This window comes from Sorex araneus, chromosome 2, assembly GCF_027595985.1.
Source record: "Sorex araneus isolate mSorAra2 chromosome 2, mSorAra2.pri, whole genome shotgun sequence".
In the NCBI taxonomy this organism is placed as follows: domain Eukaryota; kingdom Metazoa; phylum Chordata; class Mammalia; order Eulipotyphla; family Soricidae; genus Sorex; species Sorex araneus.
The window spans coordinates 322,539,573-322,564,475 of NC_073303.1; the positions used below are offsets into that span (position 1 = coordinate 322,539,573).

General features: G+C 38.9%; 1 protein-coding gene across 3 annotated transcripts in view; it reads left to right on the forward strand.

The window, feature by feature from the left end:
* Positions 1-24,903, forward strand: part of PIEZO2 (piezo type mechanosensitive ion channel component 2) — a 455,202-nt gene that overhangs the window by 65,703 nt on the left and 364,596 nt on the right. For all 3 annotated transcript variants that reach the window (XM_055127104.1, XM_055127105.1, XM_012933496.2), the window contains exon 2: positions 23,161-23,256. In XM_055127104.1, coding sequence (XP_054983079.1) covers positions 23,161-23,256 — 96 coding nt within the window. The remainder of the gene's footprint in view (positions 1-23,160; positions 23,257-24,903) is intronic.

Genomic DNA, 24,903 nt, shown 5'->3' on the forward strand with positions numbered 1-24,903 from the left:
AGAACAGGTTAGGTTTATACTTTTGCTTGTCATATACAGATAGAAAAGGCATAATCTCCTTCTTCAGGAGTCTCTGCAGTTTTGATGTATTAAAAATAGCTATTTGGGGGCTGGAGTGATAGTACAGCAGGTAGGACATTTGCCTTGCACGTGGCCGACCTGGGTTTGATTCCCAGCATCCCATATGGTCCCTTGAGCACGACCAGGAGTAATTCCTGAGTACTCCTGAGGAATTGCACAGGCGTTACTCCAGAGCCAGGAGTAATGCCTGTGCATCGCCAGGTGTGACCCAAAAAGAAAAAAAACTATTTTGATGTAATCCATGTGACATATATTAGAATCTCCCTCCCATTTAAAGAAATCATGTTGGCATGAATAATTTCTTTCGTGGACTGGAGCGATAGCACAGCCAGTAGGGCATTTGCCTTGCACGTGGCTGACTCGGGTTCGATTCCTCTGTCCCTCTAGGAGAGCCTGGCAAGCTACCAAGAGTATCCCGCCCACACAGCAGAGCCTGGCAAGCTACCTGTGGCGTATTTGATATGCCAAAAACAGTAACAACAAGTCTCACAATGGAGATGTTACTGCTGCCTGCTCAAGCAAATCAATGAACAAAGGGACAACAGTTCAACAGTGCTAATTTCTTTCATGGCGAGGCAAATAATAGGCTTCCTTCTACCGCAAATAAGGCCCAGTGAAGGTAGTATACTAATTTGTTTTGGACCCCTTTCCAATGAATGTGTTTTGGTTCCTAGGAGGATGTGATGGAGCTTCTGAGTTAGCTTTCAATCAACTATTTCTGTGGTGCTTCATTTGAAATTTCACTTTAAATTTGCAGCACGTTTACAAAGGGAGGATATTTTAATGAGAACTAGACTGTTCCAGGCCATGTTTAAAGATATTTTATAGTTTATGTAGAATAATAAGTTCATCATTCGCTTTTGTTTTGTCTTTTGTCTTTTGAAAATTTGAGAAAGAAAATGTCTTTAAGAGAAAGGAATCCCAGCTGGGCTGGGTAGGCAGAGTGAGACTGCGTTGGTGCTTTCTGTTTACAGAAGGTGAATTGAAGGGCCACTCAGCACCTGCACAAATTACTTGCTTTACTTTGGGTCTCTACTTCTACCCATTGAAATTACAATTACTGAGTCTCATGTATATTTGTTGGTTCTAGGTTCTTTAGGAAACTTAGGTTTCTTTACTCACTGAAGCAAATGTAAAAGCAAATGCTGGAAAAAACATCAATATGCAATCAGAATTATAAGTGCTATTTTCTGTGTGACTTTATCAAAGTCACTTAGCCACAGATTATTCCACTGTAAAATTTTAATGGGAAATGATCACCTGTGGTTTGGTAGTCTACCACTGTATGTATGCGGAAGGTTAAACACAAAATAATTAAAGTCATCAGAGTAAAGAAGTCGAATTATTTTGGTAATCCTATCTACTACAAATCTGATTTGTACTACTGTGCATGTGAGAATCTGTCACTTCACCCCTCTTATTGTGCCTTTACCATGCACTAGGCTCTGCTAAGGGAAAAGCTGAGTATATGGATGAAGTATCTATATATCTATACATATGCACAAACATATACACATACATACCACACATATATATATATAAACTTGTATATATATCATATATACCTATATATACGAATATATACACATATATGTGTATATATATACATATATATATATATACCCAAAGGCTCATATTTATTTCAATAATGCTGAAGATTGAAAACTTTTAAAGTTTCTTTTAGGTCACTTAAGATATTGAAGGAATATTTTCTATCAGATGTATTTCCTTTTATTGTTTATTTTTGATAATCTGAAAAGGAGAATTTTGAACAAGACTATCTGATCCCTTAAACAACTCTAATCATTTTGTTTCATCATTATAGCAAGCTCTTTTGTCTTCTTGGTGAATTTATATGAAGTTCTTTTTAATTTTTTAATGGGCCACACCCAGTAATGCTCAGAGGCCACCAGGACGCTTAGTGGTGCTGGTTTCAGGGGGCACAGTGCAATGCAGGGATCAAACTCAGTGTCTCTCATTTGCTAGGCATGTGCTATGTCACTTGCGCAGTCTTCATGCATTTTTCAAAAGAATCTTAAAAAGATGCAAAAAGATAGATATGTTTATTTCTCAGTACCATACATCAAAGCGAAATAATTTGATAAGCATTTCAATGTCATCATATGAATTGACAGTATTTGCTATTAAAGGTATTGGTTGGGAACCAGTTTAAAAGATGAAATTGGGTCATGGCCCCCAGATGGATGCCTTCCTTGATTCCAGATATTCTATGGAGTATCTGGAAAGGGCAAGCCACCTAATAGGTGAGATAGAAAAGGTATTGTTTTACTCAAGGAGAGCAAACCATCTATCCCTAAAACATACACACACACAATGGCAAACAAGGACATGAAAGTCGGCACATTTAATACTAGGTTGTCATCCCAGGAGGACTGACTATCACTCGTGGGAGAGGTTTCATTTAGAATTCAAACCAGCAGCACATAATCATGTTAGGATTTGTTGGGGGAAGTGCACATTACAATAATTTAGTCGTATAGTTTACTTGTATAAAAAGGGGTATAATCACAAAACGAGACATGCCAACAGATGACTGCTTGAAGGCCACCAAGGGCAGGGCCACTTCTCAGAAAGTCTGTGGTGGATTCCACCAAAACCCAGAGAAGGCTTCAGGACTGCAGCTGCTGAGTCCAGAGATATCTCAAACTGACTCAATTTAGTGGGTGCATAGTTTAGAAGTAGTTTATTTGGGTCATTCATTAATTTTAATTTAGGTGGGATATCTTGGTGCAGCCAAGTTTTCCTTCCTTCTTATCTGATCACATGTCTGTTGATAAAGACATTGTTTTTCACTCTTAAATTGATGACTTTGGCACTTTCCAAATTATACCCCACTTCTCAGTAAATCATTGCCATTACAGCGTCAGTGCACATTCCATATGAAATGGTCTCATTCATTTCCATTTCCAAGCATCAAGTCCAATATAAATTTTTATCAGTCAGGTTTATTAAATGTCAATATATTGAATAGAATGTTTCCAGTAATTATTCTCTCTTCTGAAAATTTGGACACTAAACAGCTCTGACCTGAAGCATATTCAATATCTTAAACACCTTAAACAATTCAGTATTATAACTCCTGGTTATGTCAGAGTATAGAGTTAGAACTTTGTAGTGTGGAGCATGGCAACAGGCGCCAGAGCAAATGAAGTCTGTCCCCGCATAACAGATAAGACCTGTCTCTGCCTAGTGACCCAGTAGGGAGTGTCTGGGCACATTTTACAAGTATCAGGTATCTAGCCTTGAGTTTCACCCAAACCCCCAAGAATTGTCACCTAAGCTTATCGAGTCCTTCCTAACTGCAGCACTTAGCCTTATTTGGGATCGGGCTGGGGCAAAGCAGAATTGGAAAGGTGATAGGTCAGTAATGCTAAACTTTATGTGATTGGACCATCCACTTAAGCCCCTCTATAAAATATGTGTGTATTTGGCAATAAAGTGAGCGGCCATCAGCTGTCTCCCAGAGTGGTTTCTCCGAGCACCCCACGTCTCCGAACACCCCACATCCTTCACCCCACGTCTGCCCGGATCAGGGGCACGTGTCTGGACACATTGGGGAAAAACTATTCCCCAACATGTAGTTTAAAGACTACCTTAGGATCGGAGAGATAAGCACTTGCCTTGCTTTTGGCTGCCTAGTTCAATATAACCAGCAACACATATGGTCTCCAAGTATATGGTTTCTCAGGAGTGATTCCCGTAAACCGCAGAGTGTGACCCAAAGACCCTCTCCCCATAAATAAGATCCCTTAGGTATATTTTAAACCATATTTTTCTGAGAATGCGTTTTGATTGGAAAGGCAAGTAAAACTGTGAAAGGGGCCTGGTCCATAATACAGCGGGTTTGCCTCGCACATGGCTGACCCTAGTTCAATCCCTAGCATCCCATATGGCCCCCAAGCACCACCAAGAGTAATTACTGAGTACAGAGCAAGAAGTAGCCCCTGAGTGTGGCCCCATAACAAAGCAAAACAAAACAAAAAAACTGTGAGATCTATTACTTGCTCCAAAGGAAAAAGATATGTGGGTATGTGAGGTTGGCTGGGTGCAAGGCAAGTATACCTGCTGTTCTATCACTCCAACTCCAAGAACAAACATTTTTATTGTCTTCATGAGAGGTTGAGTCTTTTTAAGCACATTTATGCCTTTTACTTTGTCTTTTTCACCCATGGAATAAGTAGCTTTCTTTTCTTCTGTTTTTTGTTTGTTTGTTTTATTTTTGAGCAACACCTGGTGTTGCTCAGGCCTTAACTTCTGGCTCTATGCTCAGAGAGCACTCTTAGCAGGCTCTAGAGACTGTAGTTGGTGCTGGGGATAGAACCCAGGTCAACAGTATGCAAGGTAAGTGCTATACTCTGTTTCTGGCCCCTGTAGGTAGCTTTCTTATCTCTGTCTTATAGATGAGACAATAGAACCAGCAAGGCTCATACCAAATGAGTTATCGCTAAATGACTTGGTAAATTACTTTTGTTTTATATTAAAATTTTATATTCACATTCCTTTATAAATGTCAGTGCTCAAAATGTGCCGTTTCTGTAGGTTTTTACCCAGATTATAAATTAGGAATAATTATTTAATTTCCAGTGGCAGGCAGAGAGTGTGATGTCTCATGTCCATTAACATAGTAAGCTCTGAAGTCTTATTTTTTGTGATTTTCTTAGCAAATGTCTCTTTCCTATGCAAATGGTCTGTGCTGTCTTTAGAAAGGAATGTGTTCTGCACAGGCTCCTGAAGGAAGTAGGGGATGTGGTTGTGAAATTCTGATTGGGAAGATAAAATGGTTGTGCGTTTATTTTTTGCCTTGTATTTATGCTTTAAGCTTATTGGGCATTTTGCCTAGAAGTAATTGACTTTCCTTGCCCTCTCCCTCTCCCCTGACCCTCCTTCCCCCTCCCTTCCCTTCAGGTCCAAAATAGGTTTCCACAGTGTTCAGTCAGTCTAGTCAGTGGATACAATCAAGCCATGACACTGTGATTTGGCGCATGATATGAAATGGTCTCATTCATTTCCATTTTCAAGCATAAAGTCAAATATAAATACTTCTTTTTTAATTATTATTTTCTTGCACAGCAATTTGCGTTTTTGTTCTCCCTCCTTCTCCTTTGCTCTGCTTGCTTCCTTGCCATTTAATCTGGTAGACCAAATTTGGCTGCCAGTTCATCAAAGGTCGGAGGGAACTTCAGCAATCTGTTCCAGGAAAAGGGCGCCGATTAGATGCTTTATAATGGAGAATCAATAGAAAAGAAAAACCTTGGCAAGCTGAGCCAAACAAGAGGCACAACCCAATAGATCCGACCTCAGGACTGAGTTTCTTGCTCTCCGTTCCATCCTGTTCCCCTCAGAAGGGTTCTGCCTACCTGGTCACTATGCTGATGCCTACTTTAGAATTTCAGATAAAATGGTTGGGTGTACTTCTGTTCTTTATCCTAAGAGGTATTGGAAATGGTGACATCTTTTGTCCTGATTTTATGATCCCTTTTGAGGTCATTGCTCTTAAAATCAGTAAGTTCTTTTATAGCACTTTTTTTTTCTTCCTGACCAGAGCTTCAATAATGATTATAACGAAGGAACAGGAGCAGAATGATTCTTACCTACATGGTTGGCAGTGACTTGTGTTTGCAGCACTGCTGACTTCCTTTGACCCTTCCTGTAGATCTGGACGAGGACTCTTTCCTTCCTGATGAGGAACTCCCTGAAGCGTCATTGATCAGAGTGTTTGAGATGACATACCCAACCACGCACATATTGTGCCATCAGCTCAGTAAACCACATGTTAGTTGTCCTGTCATGGATTTCAAGGCTGCTTGGTGGTTATTAGTCTTTGGAACATGAAAGGCTTCCGAGCCCCTCCCAAGTCCCCAATTCCTATCTAGAATTCAATTAGACAAATTTGTCTCTTAAACCAAATGTCAACAGTCTAAACAATCAGACTAGTTAGCATCCTGTTCTTATTATTCCTAGGTGTTTGGAAAAGAATACACCTGGAAGGTAATGGGAAGTGCCAGTGATTCATAGACCCACTCATCATTGGTCATTATGACTCACTGGTCATCAGAGCTTTGTATACTTCAATCACTGAAATGAATTCTTTCTTTTATGGTACAGTTAGGAACCTCAGCAGTGTTCAAGATCCTTGGAACCACTTCTAGCTTTACTTGGCCTTGCCAGAGGTGCAGGTGTAATGGCTTGATACTTGGGCCTGGCAATACAATGCTGCCTGGGTCCAGTGGTTCTGTGGACCATAGAGCCGCACAAAACATACCAAATTAATTCATGCATAACCATTAGCATCTTAAAGACCCTCATCTAAGAGATTTCCTTATTTCTGTAATAGAGGTGAAGAAGTGCTGATTAATAAAGAAATCCAATGAATAAAAAGTGATAGAATCTTCTTCCTTTCAAGGAAGTTGTAACATTTAATTTAAGTTTTCTGAATAGGTTACCAGAAAAGCAACTAAATGGAAGTCCTTCATTACTCAAACTGACTAGGATTTGGGATCCCCTCTCCTGTGTTCATTTCAGGACAGTCTCTGTTAAGTCTCTGGGGATACAGGAACAAATTGAACATAGTCACTACTTCCAGGTGTTTAGACTTGTATGGGGGATAAAACATTTGTAACCAAGTCATTTGAGGGTTATAAACACACAATAGAGATGGGCACAAGGTCCAAAAGGAACACAGCCACAGAAACCCTACCCTCAGCATCAGATGCTAAAGACATGACTTCCTGAGGGAGAAACTTGAGTTAATCATGAAGGAAACACAGGAAACAGGATATTAATAGGTTTGAATACAGAAGTGAAGAGAAGCAGACAGGAAACAATAGCAACGTGGTTTGAAGTACTGAGCTACTTGGAAGAGGGTCAGTGCAAGGGCAGCAGGGTTGGGCCCTTTGATAGTTATAAACGGCTTTAAACCCTAAGGCAACCCTCTCTGGAGAAATACAGAAACTCCGTGTAGCTAGACAGTGTCAAATGAAAATCATGTGTGGGATTTTGTGTGTGTGACTTTTAATGAGAATTTGTGATAAGTGAGAAAGAGAAGGTGAGCATAAAGTGAATATTAGCTATGAAGAGTAACAAGTACAATGGGGGCTTAAAGGATCAGCTTCCTTAGAAAGAAGAGTGTAACAATAGTATCCCCCACATGCTCACTGTTCATTGAACTTATTAGCTTCTTTTTGTTTCAGAAATGAATTTTCCCTTCTTTCTGTGCTGGTTATTTATTGTGCTGACAGTTCATGTTGACTATAGTTTTCCAAACGTTTTGTTGCAGTGCTCTTAAGGGAGTCACACTCTTGGTTGTGATGACCACACACATAGGTGAGGTGCTCCGTGGAGACTGCATAGTTTGCAATGGCCAGCGGTGGGTGGTCACAAACACTGTTCCCCCTGATCACACTGCTCATGTTCGGGTAGGGGGCTGCTGGGGATCTAACCTGCATCTCATACTTGCAAGGCAGATGCTGTGCTATACCTGTCCATCCTTGCACCGAAGCACCACGTTCTCATTTGCAAAGGAAAAACATTTTAATCTCGAGCCAGATAAATATAGTTAGGTTAGAATGAAGACCAAATGTGTTGCTTGCAGGACAGGGCTGCTGTTCCAGTGGAGAAGGTGGACTGACCCCGTGCTAATGTCATCCAAACTCTTAACAGCGCTGAGAGCTGCAAAGGACACTGAAATCTGGCTCACTTTCTGACATGCCACAGACAAAACTGACCATGAATTTTTATCCAAAACATATAAGACTTCTTTTATTCCCGGGGGGTAAAATCCTTGAAGATTAAGGTGCAATTTTGAAATGAAATTTTGTTTTTCTTCAGTATGACATTTCCAGTTCTTCCACTTCTTCCCATTTGAAAAAAGAAACAACTTGAATTATTTATTCACTTCATTTTTTTTATCATAAGAAAGTTTGGCTGGAACAGCAAGAATCCATTATCACCACATAATAGAGTTTTTCATTTATATCACTTTAGAATAGTTGCTGGCAAGTTTATAAATTGTTCATCTTGTTTGTGTATTTTATAATAACACAAAAATTTCCTCCTACTTATTTTTTCCACTTCCTAGTCTCTTTAACCTGTTATTAAGACTCCCACATTCAATTTGAAAATCAGTAGAATAAACATATGGGTGTTTTAAATCAGTTTCTCATTTGATTTTTACAGCAACTCAGAATTTTAATATTCCTCACTGTTGACATAATATCAATGTTCAAAAACTATACCAAAATAGATATTATTTTCTTGTATCAATATAATATAATACAACATATATTTATTAATCACTCAATCAGAGCCAGGACATTGTATTAGGTGCTAGGGATGCAAAGAGATACTGTATAGTCTCTGATCCAAGTAGTTAATAAAGTTTCAGATCACTACTATTACAGTAGGCTTTTCATTATGAGACTCACCTTTACTATTCCCATTTTCCCTTTTCTTTTTTTTTTTTTTTTTTTTTGCTTTTTGGGTCACACCCAGCGATGCTCAGGGGTACTCCTGGCTTTGCACTCAGGAATTACTCCTGGCGGTGCTTGGGGGACCATATGGGATGCCGGAGATCGAACCTGGGTCGGCCGCGTGCAAGGCAAACGCCCTACCTGCTGTGCTATTGCTCCGGCCCCCCATTTTCCCTTTTCTTCTATCCTTTCAGCCCAAGCATTTTTTTGGGTGTGCTAGCAATTCTCTAGCAAAGAAGCTATAATTGAAGTAAGCTTTATAAATAACACTCCTATATTCTTCATAGTGATATGTGCTGTTCCATATTTAGCCTCACATTAATGTCTAGGAAATTGCAGTCTTAATAGAGAAGAGAGGAAGAGATTCAGGAAGAAAGAAGTTTCATAATTTATCAAGATAAGACTTCTGGTTCATAGTTCAGGACCAGTAAATGGTTTCAAAAGTGAAACTTGTGTGCAGAAAGAATTCAACTAAGTCTGGGTGAGCATGTGAGAAGTTAAGTTGGAGAAACTCTAGTGAATTAGTGGGTTTGAACTGGATTTTCTCAGATAAATTTATCAGGGAAATAAGAGGAAAGGCATCCCAGGGAATGGCACGAAACATTCAAAGGAAAGGAGGATTAAAAGACTTTGCAGTATTTTTGTAGCAACAAACAGGCAACTGTTTGGCATCTGTATCATGAGGAATGGTGAGATGCACGTTTGACATCTGTACCGTGATGAGTGGTGAGATGGACTGTTTGAGTTTAGATGTTGCAGATGAGAATCACTGTGAGGAAGCAGCTTGAAAATGAAAGTAAGATTAAGCCTGATTTGATTTCTGCACTGTTATTTCCTCAGTTGTAGGAAGGACTTTCCAAGTCTCCTCCAGTTCTTTAAAATAAAGTTAAAATAAGATGTCACAGTACCTTTGGGGAGTGGGTGTTGTGAATTCACATTAATACATTCTACCTATATGACTTAGAAAATGCTGAGAATCTATTATGAAGCAACTGTATTTTAGCACCATCTAAGAGGAGATGAAATAAGCAAAAGAGTCTGATACATAAAGACAATTCATAGGTGATGTTTTATGTATAAGGCTACTACTTATGTCACTGGCTCCTGATGATGGCTGCTATTATTTTACCATGACTAGTTGAAGACAAAGGAGTGATATGAGCACATTTGTATTCTAACAGATGATTTGGGAGCAATGTGTTTTATTCAGTTTTATCTGACTCTTGAAAATTAGAAATGAGAAGGTCATATATGCGGGGGGTTTGTCTTACAGGCACCTCAACCATCTCAAATTAATAGATTAGAATTCTTATTAAAGATAACAGCCAACAATAATAGGGTTTAAGTCTCCAGTGACAAATAAATTTAAGTCACATGGGAGTCCACTGCAAGTTTAAGAGAAGGGAGGGAATGGAGGCTGTTAGACAAGGTTGGGTCTCTGTAGTGAAGGACAGTAAAGCCTGGGAAAGTTTCTGTAGTTCAAGGTCAGGTTCTGACCACATCCTAATCCTTGTGTGATATGTGTTCTCTGAAAAGAGAATGGTGACAACTTCTGCTTATCAGGCTGTAATGTGTATAAAATTTAATAAAGACTTTGTATTCTAAACAATGTTGTCAAGTTGATTACCTAGCCTCTGCTGGTTGCTTTGTGAAATTTTATTAATTTAACAAAGGTTTATAAAAGTGAAATTTTATCAGATTTCAAGTAGCTAGAGTTCATTTTCTACCTCTTCTTCCTCGTTTTGGTTGACTCATTAATCAAAATAATATATGTATACTATTTTATTAGGATCAAAATTATGTACAATGCCTGTCATATGATTCTCTGAGCACCATTTGCAGGATGTCTTCTTGTTTGGAACTTTCTACATCTGTGTTTTACTCTGATTCTGCTTCACATTAAGTTGGTCACAAAACACAAGCTCATCATTTGCCTCTACTAAATCTTCTCTTTCTCTCTATCTCAGGAAGCAGCTTCACAGTGGCTGGTAGAAGCTACATATGAGTGACTTCACTTGATGTTGACTCCAGATTTTCTGCCCCCTCTCTATTTCTGAAACTCAGATGGCATTATTCCCATGAGGAAGTTGTTTATACCCCTAACTGGATTCTTTGACATTTCTCATACTACCATCAGAATTTATCAAGAAAAATGCACAGAGTTCTATGTGAAAGAAAAATTCTAGTCTTAGCTCTTAATGGAATAAAAATATTTCCATCTTGTAATAAAACATGACAAATCAGTAGCTAGGCATGAAATATAGTTAAAACATGTAAGCCATCCTTCCTATGATTTTCATCTGTAAAATGAACATTTCACAGTTGCCCAAACGAAGAGACTTTTTCCATGTGCTTAGTCAGGAATAAAAGGAAAGGGAAGATTCTGATGCTGGATGAACTCCCCTTTGAATAGGCTGGTCTTTTGCGTAAATCCAGGTGAGCGAGATGACTATAAGATAACCTATGATTCCCAGAAATCTATAAAAGATTTGGGTCAGCATGTTTGACATGCATACATCTTAGCATTTGTGTTTATTAGAATTTGCTAAAACTGAACTGTGCTCTTTTTTTTTCTCTTTATAATGATCAACTCACGGTGATTTGGAAGAGGCCTTAGCATAGAGGAGCTTAGGGAAACCAGAGTTTATTTAAAAAAAAAAATAAGGCTGGAGTTTTCTTTCTTTTATTTTTCTGGCTGTATTTCAATGTTACAAAATTTAGCAGGTATTTACATAATAGCCAAGGGGATAAAAAAGGACCTTGTATTGCTATTATAATAACTTCAGGTCATTTTATGGGGAAAAAATAAGAATTATTTCTTCTTTAGAAACCATTTGTGCCAAGGAAGGCTGGACATCTTCAAAATTTGAAATTTGATCCTACTTGTGTCACTGTATACAACATTATGGCAATATTTTTTTATTTACTGGGTGAATTTTAAATTTTAGAATTTAAATACTATAAAACTCAAAATATTTAAAAAATACATTTAAAAAGCTCCAAGCTGCTTCAAAATGTCAGACATTTGAATATAAAATAATTTAGAGGTTTATATTTTCTTCCCTCACATTACTAAGGAAGGCAATATAAATTGCAGATCAGGCATGTAGAACACCCCCCTTGCATGTGTGAGGATGTAAGTTCTCTCCCCAGCACCACAAAAAGCAAAAATAACTAAAAAAATTTTTTTGATTTACTATATTGGTTCTTACTGATGAAGAGTAGATAAAACTTGATTATTTGCCATTATGTTATTTACCCTAAATAATTTAAATCCAGTTTTGAGAGATTGTTCTTCAATTTTAATAGGAAGGGGGAAAGGAGGAAAGTGCTCCTGGTGTCCACGAAGGGCTGCTTATCTCCAGTCACTCACTGTCATCCCTTCATGCTGCAGTCACCAGCAGACCCACTTGGGTGCTCAGTTTCTCTTTTTGAGAATAACTATCCTTTCCTCTCTCATCTTTCCTAAATAAAATTGTTAACTGCACAAAAAATAAGCAAAGTGATCCCCTGCAACCCTCTTATTCAGCCCCCTTCTCCTTCCCCATGAAGGTCAGATAAATCTAAGTCATAAATCATGCCAGGGAGGACAACATCTCAACTAGGAACTCAGTCCTGCTAGCAGAGAAATGATCCAAGGATGGCTCAGGGATTTTATAAAGTCCTTGCAACTCATCCCATGAGGTATCCAAGCACTTCTAAAGTAGCTTATAGAAAATTAAAATTATATAGTATATATCCCATAATTTCGTTCTTTCTCATATGTGTGAAGGGAAGTTAAACTGTGGAATATTAGTGAATTTGCTCACCACACTTTGACTTGGATTGTAATTTTTTTATTTCCTCCTTTATTTGCCATAAACTCGGAGTCTTAGGAGGCTCTGTGTTTCTTAAAGTGAGACACCAGGAAGCAAATTTTCCTACATCCTTTGTATAAGATGTAAGGTTAATAAATTTCTCTCCACCTCCTGAAGCCGATTAAAGCCTTAGGAGCATCTTAGGATGAAGTAGAATTTGTATTTTATTCATTATAAGAAAATACAGTTAAGGGGTTAACTTCAATACCTTTTTCTTTCAAAAGACCCCTTAAAGCTTAACTCCTTGTAACAAAAAAAAAAGTTAGTGATGTGAGAGGATGTCCTGTTTCCTTTCTCTTCCTGGATGCCTAAGTGGATATTTTAACCTAAATTTTATTTTCCCAGTATCTTTATATTATTTTTTTAAAAAAATATTATTGACATAGCCGTGTCCTTATGTTAACTAGCTTGAATACCGCAGAATAATCTATTTGGTAAACCAAATCAAAAATTTGTACCAATAATCAAATGTTACATAGCTTTTCTTGACTCTTCTGTTTTTGAGGGCAATAGAAGTTAGTATTTTCCTGGTGACTCAGTTTACTGTCATCATATACTTGTGACGTAATTATAAGGCATAATAATGGCAAAGCCGACTTTTAAGATTATTACAATCTTATCAAGAAAGTAACATTTTTTTCCATGGGGAAATATTGTTGTCAAGCCCCAGGAATAAAGAAACCTAAGTGCTATGGGTATTTAGAGATGGGAAAAATGACTTTCTAAAATTTTTATTTATTTTTAAATGCAAATTTTGCACAGACACTTAATAAGAACTGTAAGATTTAAAAGCACCACCAATCTTACTCTTTCAATTCCTCCTAATAGCCTAATGTATTCTTGAAGATGTTTCCTTTGTGCAGAAAAGGGAGCAAAGTAGAGTGGTTAAGAGTATAGATTTTGGAACCAGTGTGTGTGGTATTAAATCCAACTTCATCTTGACCTTGGACAAGTTACATATCCTTTCTGATCCCTAATTTCCTGTAAATGGGGTGAAATCATTAATACATATGTCTATACATGTCAGGCTCTATATATTTTCTAACTTATTTTTTCTATAATTGTACTCTGAGTATGTTTCTGTTTTACTGACATGGGCAACAATCATATTTCACAATGTTCCATGGTGTTCAGTGGTAGGTAGCAATTATTAAATTGCTTCTGTCTTGCCTGATAGACACTTTTTTTTAAATTTAGCAAAGACTTTTTTATTCAGGTTTTGCGTTCTCCAGGAGGTGACTACCATTTGATCTAGATTGTAGGATGCTTAGGAATTTTGGATCATGGTTAAGCATAGGGCTTTGTGCATTGGTTAAGAAAGAGGCGATAATCTATTTACTTTTTAAGTAAATATTTACTGAATGCTTACTATGTTTAGCAGTGAAAATTGAAACTGCAAGTAGGGTAATAGATAAGAAGCAGTTTCAGTTCCAAAGAAATCGAGGGCTTATAGCTGTGCATGATGGGGGAATGGTTAACAAGAGCTTTTAGCTAGAATAAAAGTATGTTTCTGATATCATGACATTGGTGGGGTTTTTTACATTGCTGGAGGGGAGAGGCTAGGAGGAGCCTCATTTGGAAACTTCTCTGTCTTCTAATTTTTTTATTTTTTGCATAGATACTATTTAAATTTAATTTAAAATTTAAAAATGTGCCATGTGAGCTAATTAAGACATTTATGGCGGTAACTCTGTATCAACAAACTTTTGATACAAACCACCCAGTTTAGCTTCATAGTGGTTCCTGAGTTATATCTCCTTTGGAAGCTAGACTTAGTTACCAAACTAAATTCATTTTGGGGGACTTAAGGAAAAGTTATCATACATGATGGATCATATAGTAATAATAGAACAGGGCAAAAAAAACTGAACCATCATTCATGTCTATTAATTTAAAAGACTCAAGTTTTCTATACCTATCCATGAAAAAATCAAACATTCTTTCTGTCGAGTCCATGGACTGATGAAAATACCTGTAGTAAGCTTCAGCATGTGACAAGAGTTGTTACTCTTATTCTCCAAATAAAACAATCCATCTGCAATTTTTGTAGCCATTTTAATTTTATAAGTAAGGAAGATGATGTGTATATTGAAAAAGAACAGTAGCAGACTGAGCAGTTGTTGGAATGGAATGGATAAAAGGTTAAATATATCTTTCAATTTCATTACTGTAAGGATTCTTTTTAACTCCAGACCATACTCAGTAAGTAAAATTCAGTGTATAATTAGTATTGAAAGTGATGAGGAAAAGACTTAATGGCAAAAGTCAAAGGACCTGGTGGAAGAGACTAATCCTGAGACATTGTTTCAATTCATCACTTTTTTGGATGTTATTCTGGGAGTGAGAATTTCACACTGAGGTCAGAAGCAGCTCCTCATAAGCACAGACTCAAGTCACAGTAAAGACTGTATCTGTGCCACCAACGGTATGGCTACTTTTCAAACAACAGAAATGATGGAAGACAAAGGTGAGATAGCACCATATGTCAGAGGTGAGATTCTGAAGAAGATGCAGGGAAGATGTCAAAATAATTTACCAAGATAAACATAGGCATCTAAAATCAATTTTCAGTTGTATTAGTTGTTAAACAGAATATAGTATTGAGTAGCAACAGGTATTGGATATGGAAGAAAAATGACCTCATTATAGTTTGCTGAATTGATTTCTTTCCATGCTAATGCAAATATCAGTCCAGGGAGCCTGCTGCCAAGAATAATATAGAATATTCTTAAGTCTCCAGTGAAAGCCTATCCAAATATTCTTATTTCACTAAGTTCTTGAAAGAAGGTAGTTGTGGCAGGCAGTAAATTAATGCTTTCATTAAAAAGCCATTGTGCCAACATAAAGGCTTATATGTATTTAAATCCTAAAGACATCCACATACTGTCCTCTCTGATTCTATAGATCTCACATGTTGCTTAGGGATGACTGTGTTGGTATTGGAACAAAACATCTCATTTCTCTTACTTCAGAAAAGAAAAAAAATATCTTTGTTCTCCACGTATAACACTGTCCAGTAAGCCTGTCCCAACCTTCTTTAAGTTAAATTATATTAAGGTTAAATTGAGATTGCTAATATTTAGCTATTTTTGACATAAGAACTATCAAGTTCAATGGTTCAACCTAACCACTTAGAAACACTAATATCAATGTAAATGGGGTTAACTTTTTTAATTTGAAAAATGCTGTTACATAGTGTGAGCATGGTCAAGACTGAGCAGAAGTATTTGTGCTTTATGACATCTTTCTATGGGGAAATCTGTAACATGGGACTATAATATTAAATATGTTTAAAGAAGGAAAATGTTATCGATTTATTTTAGGGAGATAGCTCAAGTGGCTAAACACATAAGTCCTTGAATCAATTCCTAGTTCCCTTCATTCAGCACAATAGGTGTGGTCTTGGCACCGACACTCCAAGTATCACCAGACTTGAGCATCACAAGGAATAAACCCTATAAAAAATAAAAGAAAAAAATTTATTTATTTTATGCAAGAATAGCAATCTATTTGAATTTAGAAAATTCTGTTAAGCTTTTAGCTTTTGAATTGCCCTATACAGTTGAAACAGAAAATAAAATGCTACATCTATAATAATTTAAAATGCAGTAAGGTGTTAGATGCACATAGCCCAAAAATCAAACTAAGTTTCTGGTGTTAACTGAGTTCAATTCATGTTTTTTCAGAGAGAACATCTCAGACCATTTTGAAAAAGTAGGAAACCCAGACCAAAAGATTTTATCATTTACAAATAATATGCTTTCTTTAGATGACATCTGAATTGCATTTGATTTTTCTTTAAGTTGGCTTACAAATTTCAGTAAATAGAACAGTGATTATGGCTTTTTGCTAATGCAATCAAATTCAAATTTATTTAAATCACTTTCCTTATAAGTCTTGTTTTACTTGAGTATTTGCTCCCATTTTCTTAGCTAATTTGCTTAAGAATTATGTACAATAGAAAAATTTTATTATTCCCCGTTCTCAGCCTTATTGTAATATAATCAACACATAACATTGTATAAGTTTAAAGTGGATAGTATGTGATTTAATGCACATAATTTGCAAATTGGTAACCATAGGTTTAGCTAATGCCTCCAATTACTTTGAATAATTATTATTTGGGGCATGGGATGGAGAGAATCACATGATTCAATGTTGTTCTTACAAATTTCTTCAAATAAAGGTAGCTTTTTTATGTTTCTGGATAAATATGTAATGTTAAAATAAAGGGCCTGTTCATAAATGGATAACATAATATGTTTGGAAATGATTTGAAAAGCATTCCCTACTGACTTTGAGTCCAGCATTTGTATGGTATGCATGAAGATGCTTGTCCAGTTCTGTTTAGCAGCAGTAAGAGTGCGAGCATATTTCTTGCCATCTGAACAAGAAGTAGCGGGAGAGACCTCCTAGTATCATTGTTCTTGAAGAAGTAATTATCATAGTTTTCTCAGACAAGCACTGACAACCAGAGGCTATGGAGGTCAGAGATAAAAAGAGAAGAGAGAACTCTTGTCTTGACCCTCTGTGGGTTTTCAAGCTTCTCGAATATATCTATCATTCTCACTGGATGTAAGACACATACAGCAGGGAAAGAACTCTACACAAATAGTCAGTGAATTAAGATGACATAATACTCTTTTTCCTGTCTCTAATTTCTTTGATAGTTTTGCTTCCTTAGGAAAGATCTATGATTGTTTAGCTTTTTCCTGCACCATTGTAAAAACTTTGCAGCTGTTTCTATTGTAAATAGCCAGAATTTTTGAGAGGATATCTTTTAAAAGGTAAGCTCCTGCCTCAGAATATAAAAACAGAAACATTAGAAGTATCAACTAGAGTAACTTTTAGAATCATTGAATTGTCCACACTCTTGGAAACTGTTCAACAAAGCTCCTCAAGGCAATAGAGCATTTAGAACAGAGTTGAAATGAAATTCTAAACATTTAAGAGACTGTCTTACAGGCCATTCATGGTGAGATGATGTTAGACTTTGATCAAGGGTATGAAAGAAATGGGAGGACATATCTTGCTAAAAATTGAGTTCTGAGAGCACTTACCTTTAATAAGGTAATCTAAAGTTATTGCTCTCAACTCTTAGAGAAAGGTCAATTATAGTGTCCATAAATCTCTCCAAATTAATATTGTAATAAATGGAAAAGTATTATGAATATATTATAATACAGCATTTTTATAAAAGTCATGTGGCCATTTTGACAATTTTACCATGCAGAAAAGAACCCCACTTTCTCCACAGGTAAACCAGAAACTGTCAAAGTCAAAATCAAATCTATCATTTTTTCCCTACTTGGTGAGTTACTTCAAAACTATACGCCAACTTTCATCTCTAGAAAATAAAACTTCTGAAGGAGAAGATTCCCATTGTTTAGGATTCTAGCGAAGCATTAATGTTTGCATAGAACTTCCCTTGATAATTTGTTAACTCACGTTATGGAATACTTTGCTCTAGAGGTTTTACCGTTACTATCAACTGCTACCGTTTTTTTGAGGAACTTCTGTATAATTTTAGACACTTAAACCAGGTAGAGACAGTGGAAATCACAGTGCATTCTTGGCTACACTGTTTTTTTAACCCCTTCTTTGTGGGCCTTGATCTACATCTAAAAATATGTACTGACAACAGAAAAGTTCCTGAGTAACAGAGCCAAATTCTGGATTCCTGGATCTCCCTTCAGTGGAAGCCAGATTTGGGGGCATACATTCTGCCCTCCCCCACCCCAAGCAGTTTCACATATGTAAAACAGGGCAACAAAAGAAAAATTGTGACTGCTGTCAAAAGTCAGATAGGACCATTTCAGACAAAAATGAAGCTAAATTAATTGAGCAGAGGATCAGAGCACCTGAGATGAAGCCTCAAGGCAGACCCCTAGACTTTTGCTGTCTCAGTGTCACTGAATGTGAGTCACTAGGTCAGCCCATAATCAGTGCTGGAGGGGATTAGGCTGTGTAGGAACAGGGAGGGGACAATTCCTGAGGACCATTTGCATTATAGTAGACTTTTCTGTTGACCTTTGCTACAAATAATAGTCACAGAGTTATGGTGTAGAAAGGGAAGCAGTAATGTTCTCCTACTATCATTAATCACTGGGAGTTTTCCTTGGCATTCCAACCTGCATGATACAAAACCAGACAATGTGTGTTAATAAAATATTAAAAAAGTAAAATACATAGAGGCCAGAAAGATAGTAGAGTAGGTGAGGCACCAGCTTTGCATGTGACCAACCTTAGTTCAGTCTCTGGCACCTGATACAGTCACCCAAGCACCACCAGGAGTGACCCGTGAGTGCAGAGCCTAAAGTACCCACTGAGCATTGCCAGGTGTGGTCCCAGAGCCATGAAAATGTAAAATACATAGAGGATGCCTGAGGTTCTGCCTCATGCAGCCCTTGACTAATACTTGTTGAGAGGCAGGCAGTTAAGGAGGTGAAGTGATGCTGAAGCCTTGATGCTTGATGGCAGTGTCGACCCCAGGAGGTGAGGCCAGGTTCGTGCCTCAGCATGGTTCCATAGCAGTGCTTCTTACCTGCTGCCTTTTCTTGGACAGAAGAGAGTAATATTCATATCTGTAAAAGGAGGATAGTAATAGAATGAACATATTACACATATACATGCAGAGATGGAACACTCTCATTTGTGTGCATTGATATTATGTACATGGAGTCCCTAGTTCTGGGCTTTGCACACAGTGAAGGCACACATACACATCACCTCAGGGATAATTCTTTTTTTTTTCTTTTGCTTTTTGGGTCACTCCTGGCTCTGCACTCAGGAATTATCCCTGGCGGTGCTCAGGGGACCATATGGGATGCTGGGAATCAAACCCAGGTCAGCCGAGTGCAAGGCAAACGCCCTACCCACTGTGCTATTGCTCCAGCCCTGACCTCAGGGATAATTCTTTTTAGCAAACAACAGATAAGTGCCCTGAAAATGCTCTTCAAAATGACAGTCACAGAAAAGAGTTGTGTTTACCCTTTTACTCAGAAATCTAGGGAAGTTTGTAATTTTGTTGCACAATACGCATTAAAAGCAAAAACCAACCCTCTGGGGCCAGTGAGACATTACAGCTGTTAGATGTCAGACAAAACAGACAAATGGAGAGAAGGAGAGAGATAGTACTGCTGTCCTTACACACAGCCCGGCTGAGGCTGCTTGGGTCCCTGGCACCCTATATGGTCCCTTGAGTACTACCAGGAGTGATCCTGAGCGCAGAGCAAGAAGTAAGTTCTGAGCGCCACTGGTTGTGGCCTAAAACCCAAACATTGATAACAACAACAAAAGATAAGCAAATGCTCCCGTGTGCTGAGTGACAGTAAGAGAGGTGCTTGGGCACCTCTGGGTCCCTGACAGTCCACAAGGAGCGAACTCAAGAACCTTGGAGGCAGGTGGGGGATATGCATTCATCCAAGGGCAGATGACTGACCAACAAAAAGGGAAGAAGCAGAGGAACAGAGGGAGCATCCATCCATCCATCCATCCATCCATCCATCCATACATACATACATACATCCATACATACAGGATCCTAGCCATTGCTTGGGCAGCAACAGAAAGTGTGGGGTGCCGATTGCCAAGAAAGGCTGCAAGCCCCACAGGAAGTGTGCTTGGGACCTAGACTCAGGGGGAGCATAATCATTGAATTGATGCCTCTAAGTTTGCACTCTCTCTCCTGCCTCTCTGCAAGGCCCATGTGCTCCTGCCCCATGCAGGAGTCTACTACTATACTGAGCTCCCCGAGAGACTGTCCTGGGCAGGACAGACAGGGCAGGCCTGCTTCTCTGCTCCTGACCTGGGCCTGAGCCACTTGCCCCACCTGGCACACTTGGTCGGCTTGGCGTGCTGCCCATGCGACTATTTCACCATTGGCTCAAACCTCACTTTAGGTTGACGCCTAACCATCAGTCCGCAGGGCGAATACTACAGCTGGCCAGGCCTTCCCCTGCCACCCCTGCCTCCCTTTTTTCTGCCAATTTCTTATTTATACAACATTTACTTTTCAGTGTACACTTTCGCATTGGTTGGGCTCAGTATTCAGCATACATTTTCCTTCCAGATTGTCAGCTCCCAGGAACAGGAGAGGAGAGTGCGTGGAGATGGGCTGGCTGGTGGGCCCCAGCTTCCGGGCTGCAGTTGGCACACAGCGCATGCTCGGACAACCCGTGTTGAATGAACGCGCAACCACAAGTCTTTGGGTTGTATTGCAAGGATGAGAAATAATGAACAACAGAAGAGAAAATGTAAAATGCTTCATTTATTTCTTTTCCTACCAGTCCTGCCAATAGCATGGACTTTTTTTTTTTCCTGCACTGGATTGTTCCAGAAAGTCAGGAATGCAGATGGCGATATTAAAACTATAAATATATGCATGACCCCTTTGGGTTGAAAATAGTTTTTGTCCATGTTTTCTTCCATGCCATCCCTGGATTTGTGCACTTGGCTTTTTCATTACCATTTTATGGAGCCAAGTATGGAAAGTTCAGTCCCTTGTCCAAATTCCATCTCGGGACAAGCAGCCCTTGATCAGGTCTCAGTGCGCTGTGCTCCCTCGCTCTCCGTGATCCCAGGCGCTCCGTCGGGAGCAGTGTGGTCTTTTTGAAGGCATCTGGTGGCTGAATGGCCCTTCCTAGCTCTCTCATGGTTAGGGTGGTTCGTGAGCATCCTGTCTCCAGGCTGGACCGTTTCTTCAGAAGAGTTCGACAACATCCCCACTGATGATCAGCTGATAAATCTGTATGTCTGTCAAAGTGAATTTCCTTTATGAAACCTTTTTCTCTGGTTAAAATTGGATTCGTTCCTTGGTTTTGTTTCTCCCTGTGTTCAGATTTCCGCTGTGGTTTTTCTTTCCAATCCACCAATTTCCCCTGACATCTAAGCCCATATTGGGCAGTGTCGAGGCAGGTGCAGCTCCATCCTTTGCTCTTCTCAGCTCCATTCTAGGCCTTGTGGTGTTTTTATTTGTTTCCTGACACCTCTTTTCATATTCATTTTCCACTAGAATCATGAACAGGGATGTAGTCATGCTTACAATCAGATCCAAGACCCACAATTTCATCCTGCGATTGCATCCAATGGCAAACCTGTAATTCCTTCTTAAGTGCCCCTTTCCCCCCCCCCCCCCCCCCGCTCCATGAAAGCAATATTTATTATCCCCTCTGTGATAGGTCTTGGAACCATCTTTAAGAAATTTATCTTTGTATCTCTATGTTACAAAATGTGTTTTTATTCGATCTACTGCTATGGTTCTAAGCTATCTTAGCCACCATACCACTGGAGAATCTTCAGTTTCATCCCATTCACCATAGCTGAACTTCATTCCCTTCAATCCAGTTCTTATCAGTCACCAGATTAATCCTTCTGAAATGTTTTCTTCCAACCAAAATTTTCAGTGGCTAATTTGAATTTAACAGCAAATTCCTATTCCCTTGTCCTATACTTTCCTAACATCAAGCCGACATTTTACCATTCTGTAACAGCTCATAGACTGATTTTTTCCTCCCACAAACTCATGTTCACTCCTCCTTGTCTATCTTTTGGAGGGGGGTGGGGGTGAGTGATCTCATATTTACTCCTTCTTGTCTTTCTGGGGAGGGGTGGGTGGTGGGGGCAGTTGGTTAATGGGTTAGAGTACACGTGGAAGTGCTCAGGGCTTACTTCTGGCTCTCTGCTCAGGGATCACTCTAGGTAGTTCTTGGGAATAAGATTCAGTGCAGAGGGGCAGGGAATCAAACTCCCCTCCCTCCCCCTCCACTTCATTCTGTCCCCTTCCCTTCTTCTCTTCCCTCTTGTCTCCTCACCTCTTCTGTCCTCTCCATTTCTCACCCTTGCCTTACCTTTGCCCTTTTCCATGTCTCCCTTCCTTTCCCCACCTCTCCTCTCCTCTTTTTCTTTTCTCTTTTCAAGCCTGACTAAAGGCATTCAAGAGCCACTACTGGCAATTTTCATCCAACCAGGCTGGATTTTAGGACGAAGTGTTGCTTGGACTCTTCAGTGAGAATAGCAAATATACTGGGGGCCATGGTGGAGGGAATGATGAGGTGGACTGAGCATGACATAAGAACATGTGGGGAGTGTCTTGGGCATTTTGATGGTAGTGAGATGAGGTAACTATATATCAAAACCTCAAATGTTAACCGGGTTATAAGCATGTGACCTAAACTCCAAATAAAGAATACTTAAAAGATAAAGTAAAATGTGGAATAAAAACATTGGTTTATGTGTATGTATGTGGGAGATGGGGTTGTAGTGGTCGTTCTGGGAGTGAACTCAGGGCTTCACACACGCAAAGCAAATGCTCTTCCACTGGACTACACCCCAACCCTAAAGTGAGGATTTGTATAAATCCATTTTCCAAAGCATTTAATGAATATTTAATTTTTTTCTCTTAAATCTTATCACTTCCAGTGAGAGTACACTTTATCTCAAACCCTCATCAATTTGTTGCCCTCTGTATTTATATAATCTGCTCAGCATAATTATAAATAGATTGTAGCATGCCTTCATTTTGGTGAATCAGTATTGCTTTCATTTAGGTTATACGAGTAGGAATATTTTGTCTGCATTTTTCATCCATGCTCAAATTTTATTTGACATATCTATTAGGCGGTGACATTTGATCCAGCCAGGCCTGACCCCCTTTCCCACACAGTTCTCTGGCCCTGGTCCTGTTTGTGCCTCCTGGTTAACATGTTCTCTCTCTTCTCCCTTCTCACATGCAGCATGTGCATTCCGATACAATGGACTCTCCTTTGTCTACCTCATCTACCTCTTGCTCATTCCTCTGTTCTCAGAACCAACAAAAACTACAATGCAAGGTAAGAAGAATTCACTGTTTTGTACTACAGAATGAATGTATTTTGCTGGGCTCCCTGTCTTTGTCTTTGAAATAAGGAAAATGCATTCTCCATGTAGTGAGTAGGTGTCGAATGTTCAAACATTTGAAAGTAATTGCTGTGGAATTTGGGGGAAAGAGCAGATTTCTGAATAGTGGCATTCAATTTGTGGCTTGTTAGTAAACTATTGATGAGGAAAAAAAATAATCCTTACAGGAGCTGAACAAAAGGGCATGACCCAAGTTTCAGTATAATCTTTTCCCTTTGAAGTCACAGTTTCCAAGACAGTTTACTTGACATATAGGCACCTACTCACTATCAATAATATAGTGATTAGGTGCATGTTTTGTCACTGTAACAGTTCACCTCACAATATAAGTCCTCTGTTAGGCTTAGAGCAACGTGTTTGTAATATATATAGGACATTTTGTTCTTTAAGGTGACACTTGGGATAGAAAAGGGATAATATTCATTAATAATAGAATTCTATAATAATGGAAATTATCATTTTGGATAAGAACTCTGTGCTGAAGGTAGGTAAAGGAACAAACATGATAACCTCTCAGTATCTGTATTGCAAACCAAAATGTCCAAAAGGAGAAAGAGAGAGAAAGGAGAGTACCTTTCACAGAGGCAAGCTGGACGGTTGTGAGGTGGTGAGAGGGAAACCGGGAACATTGGTGTCAAAATATACACTGGTAGAAGGATGGGTGTTAGAACACTATATGACTGAAACCCGACCATGAACAGCTTTGCAACTGTGTATGTAGTAGTAATTCAACAAAATTAAATATATATTTTTTAAATCCCAAGGCAGGGGCTGGAGCGATAGCATAGGAGGTAGGGTGTTTGCCTTGCACTTGGCCAACCCGGGTTGGATTCCCAGCATCCCATATGGTCCCCAAAGTACCATCAGAAGTAATTCCTGAGTGCATGAGCCAGGAGTAACACCTGTGCAATGCCAGGTGTGATCCAAAAAGAAAAAAAAATCCCAAGGCAAACAAACAAACAAACAAAAGAACTATGACCTAAGGTTGACCTCAGGCAGGAGACATTGCTTCATGAGCTGGATGAGTGCTTTGCTTGCAAGAGGCCCACCTCAAGGCCCTCCAAGCACCTCCAGGAACAACCCTTGAGGGTTCCCCCCACCCACCACCAAAAAAAAAAATTCTCTAAAATTCAAGTACTCAATGAAGTGTCAGTAAAATGAGGAAGAATGGCATGACAGCATTGGTTTGTGCATTTTCACACTGGATTGTGTGTAAAGAGAGAAAATGTGGTGCAAGTGGAGAAGGTGTAGGATGTTGTCTTGGATTTCTCAGCCTCCTAATGAGAGAACGGGGACGGATCTCTGATTCCAGGCATGACTTGTTCATCCAACAACTGGAATTTCTTTCCTATGGCTCAGCTCATGACTGAATGGGAGGGATTTGTACCAGAGTTGTAGTTTCTCAGTCATGCCAGCTCTGGATCCCATTCCCAGTGCTCTGCGAGAGTCGGGAGACATAGAAATGAATGGTGGTTGTATTTTGGGAGATTTTCATTAAGGAGTAAGTAGGTTTAGTTGCAAATTTATCTTCAAAGTCCTCCCAGAAGTATAAAGATGAAACCACTTTGAATAAACTTAGC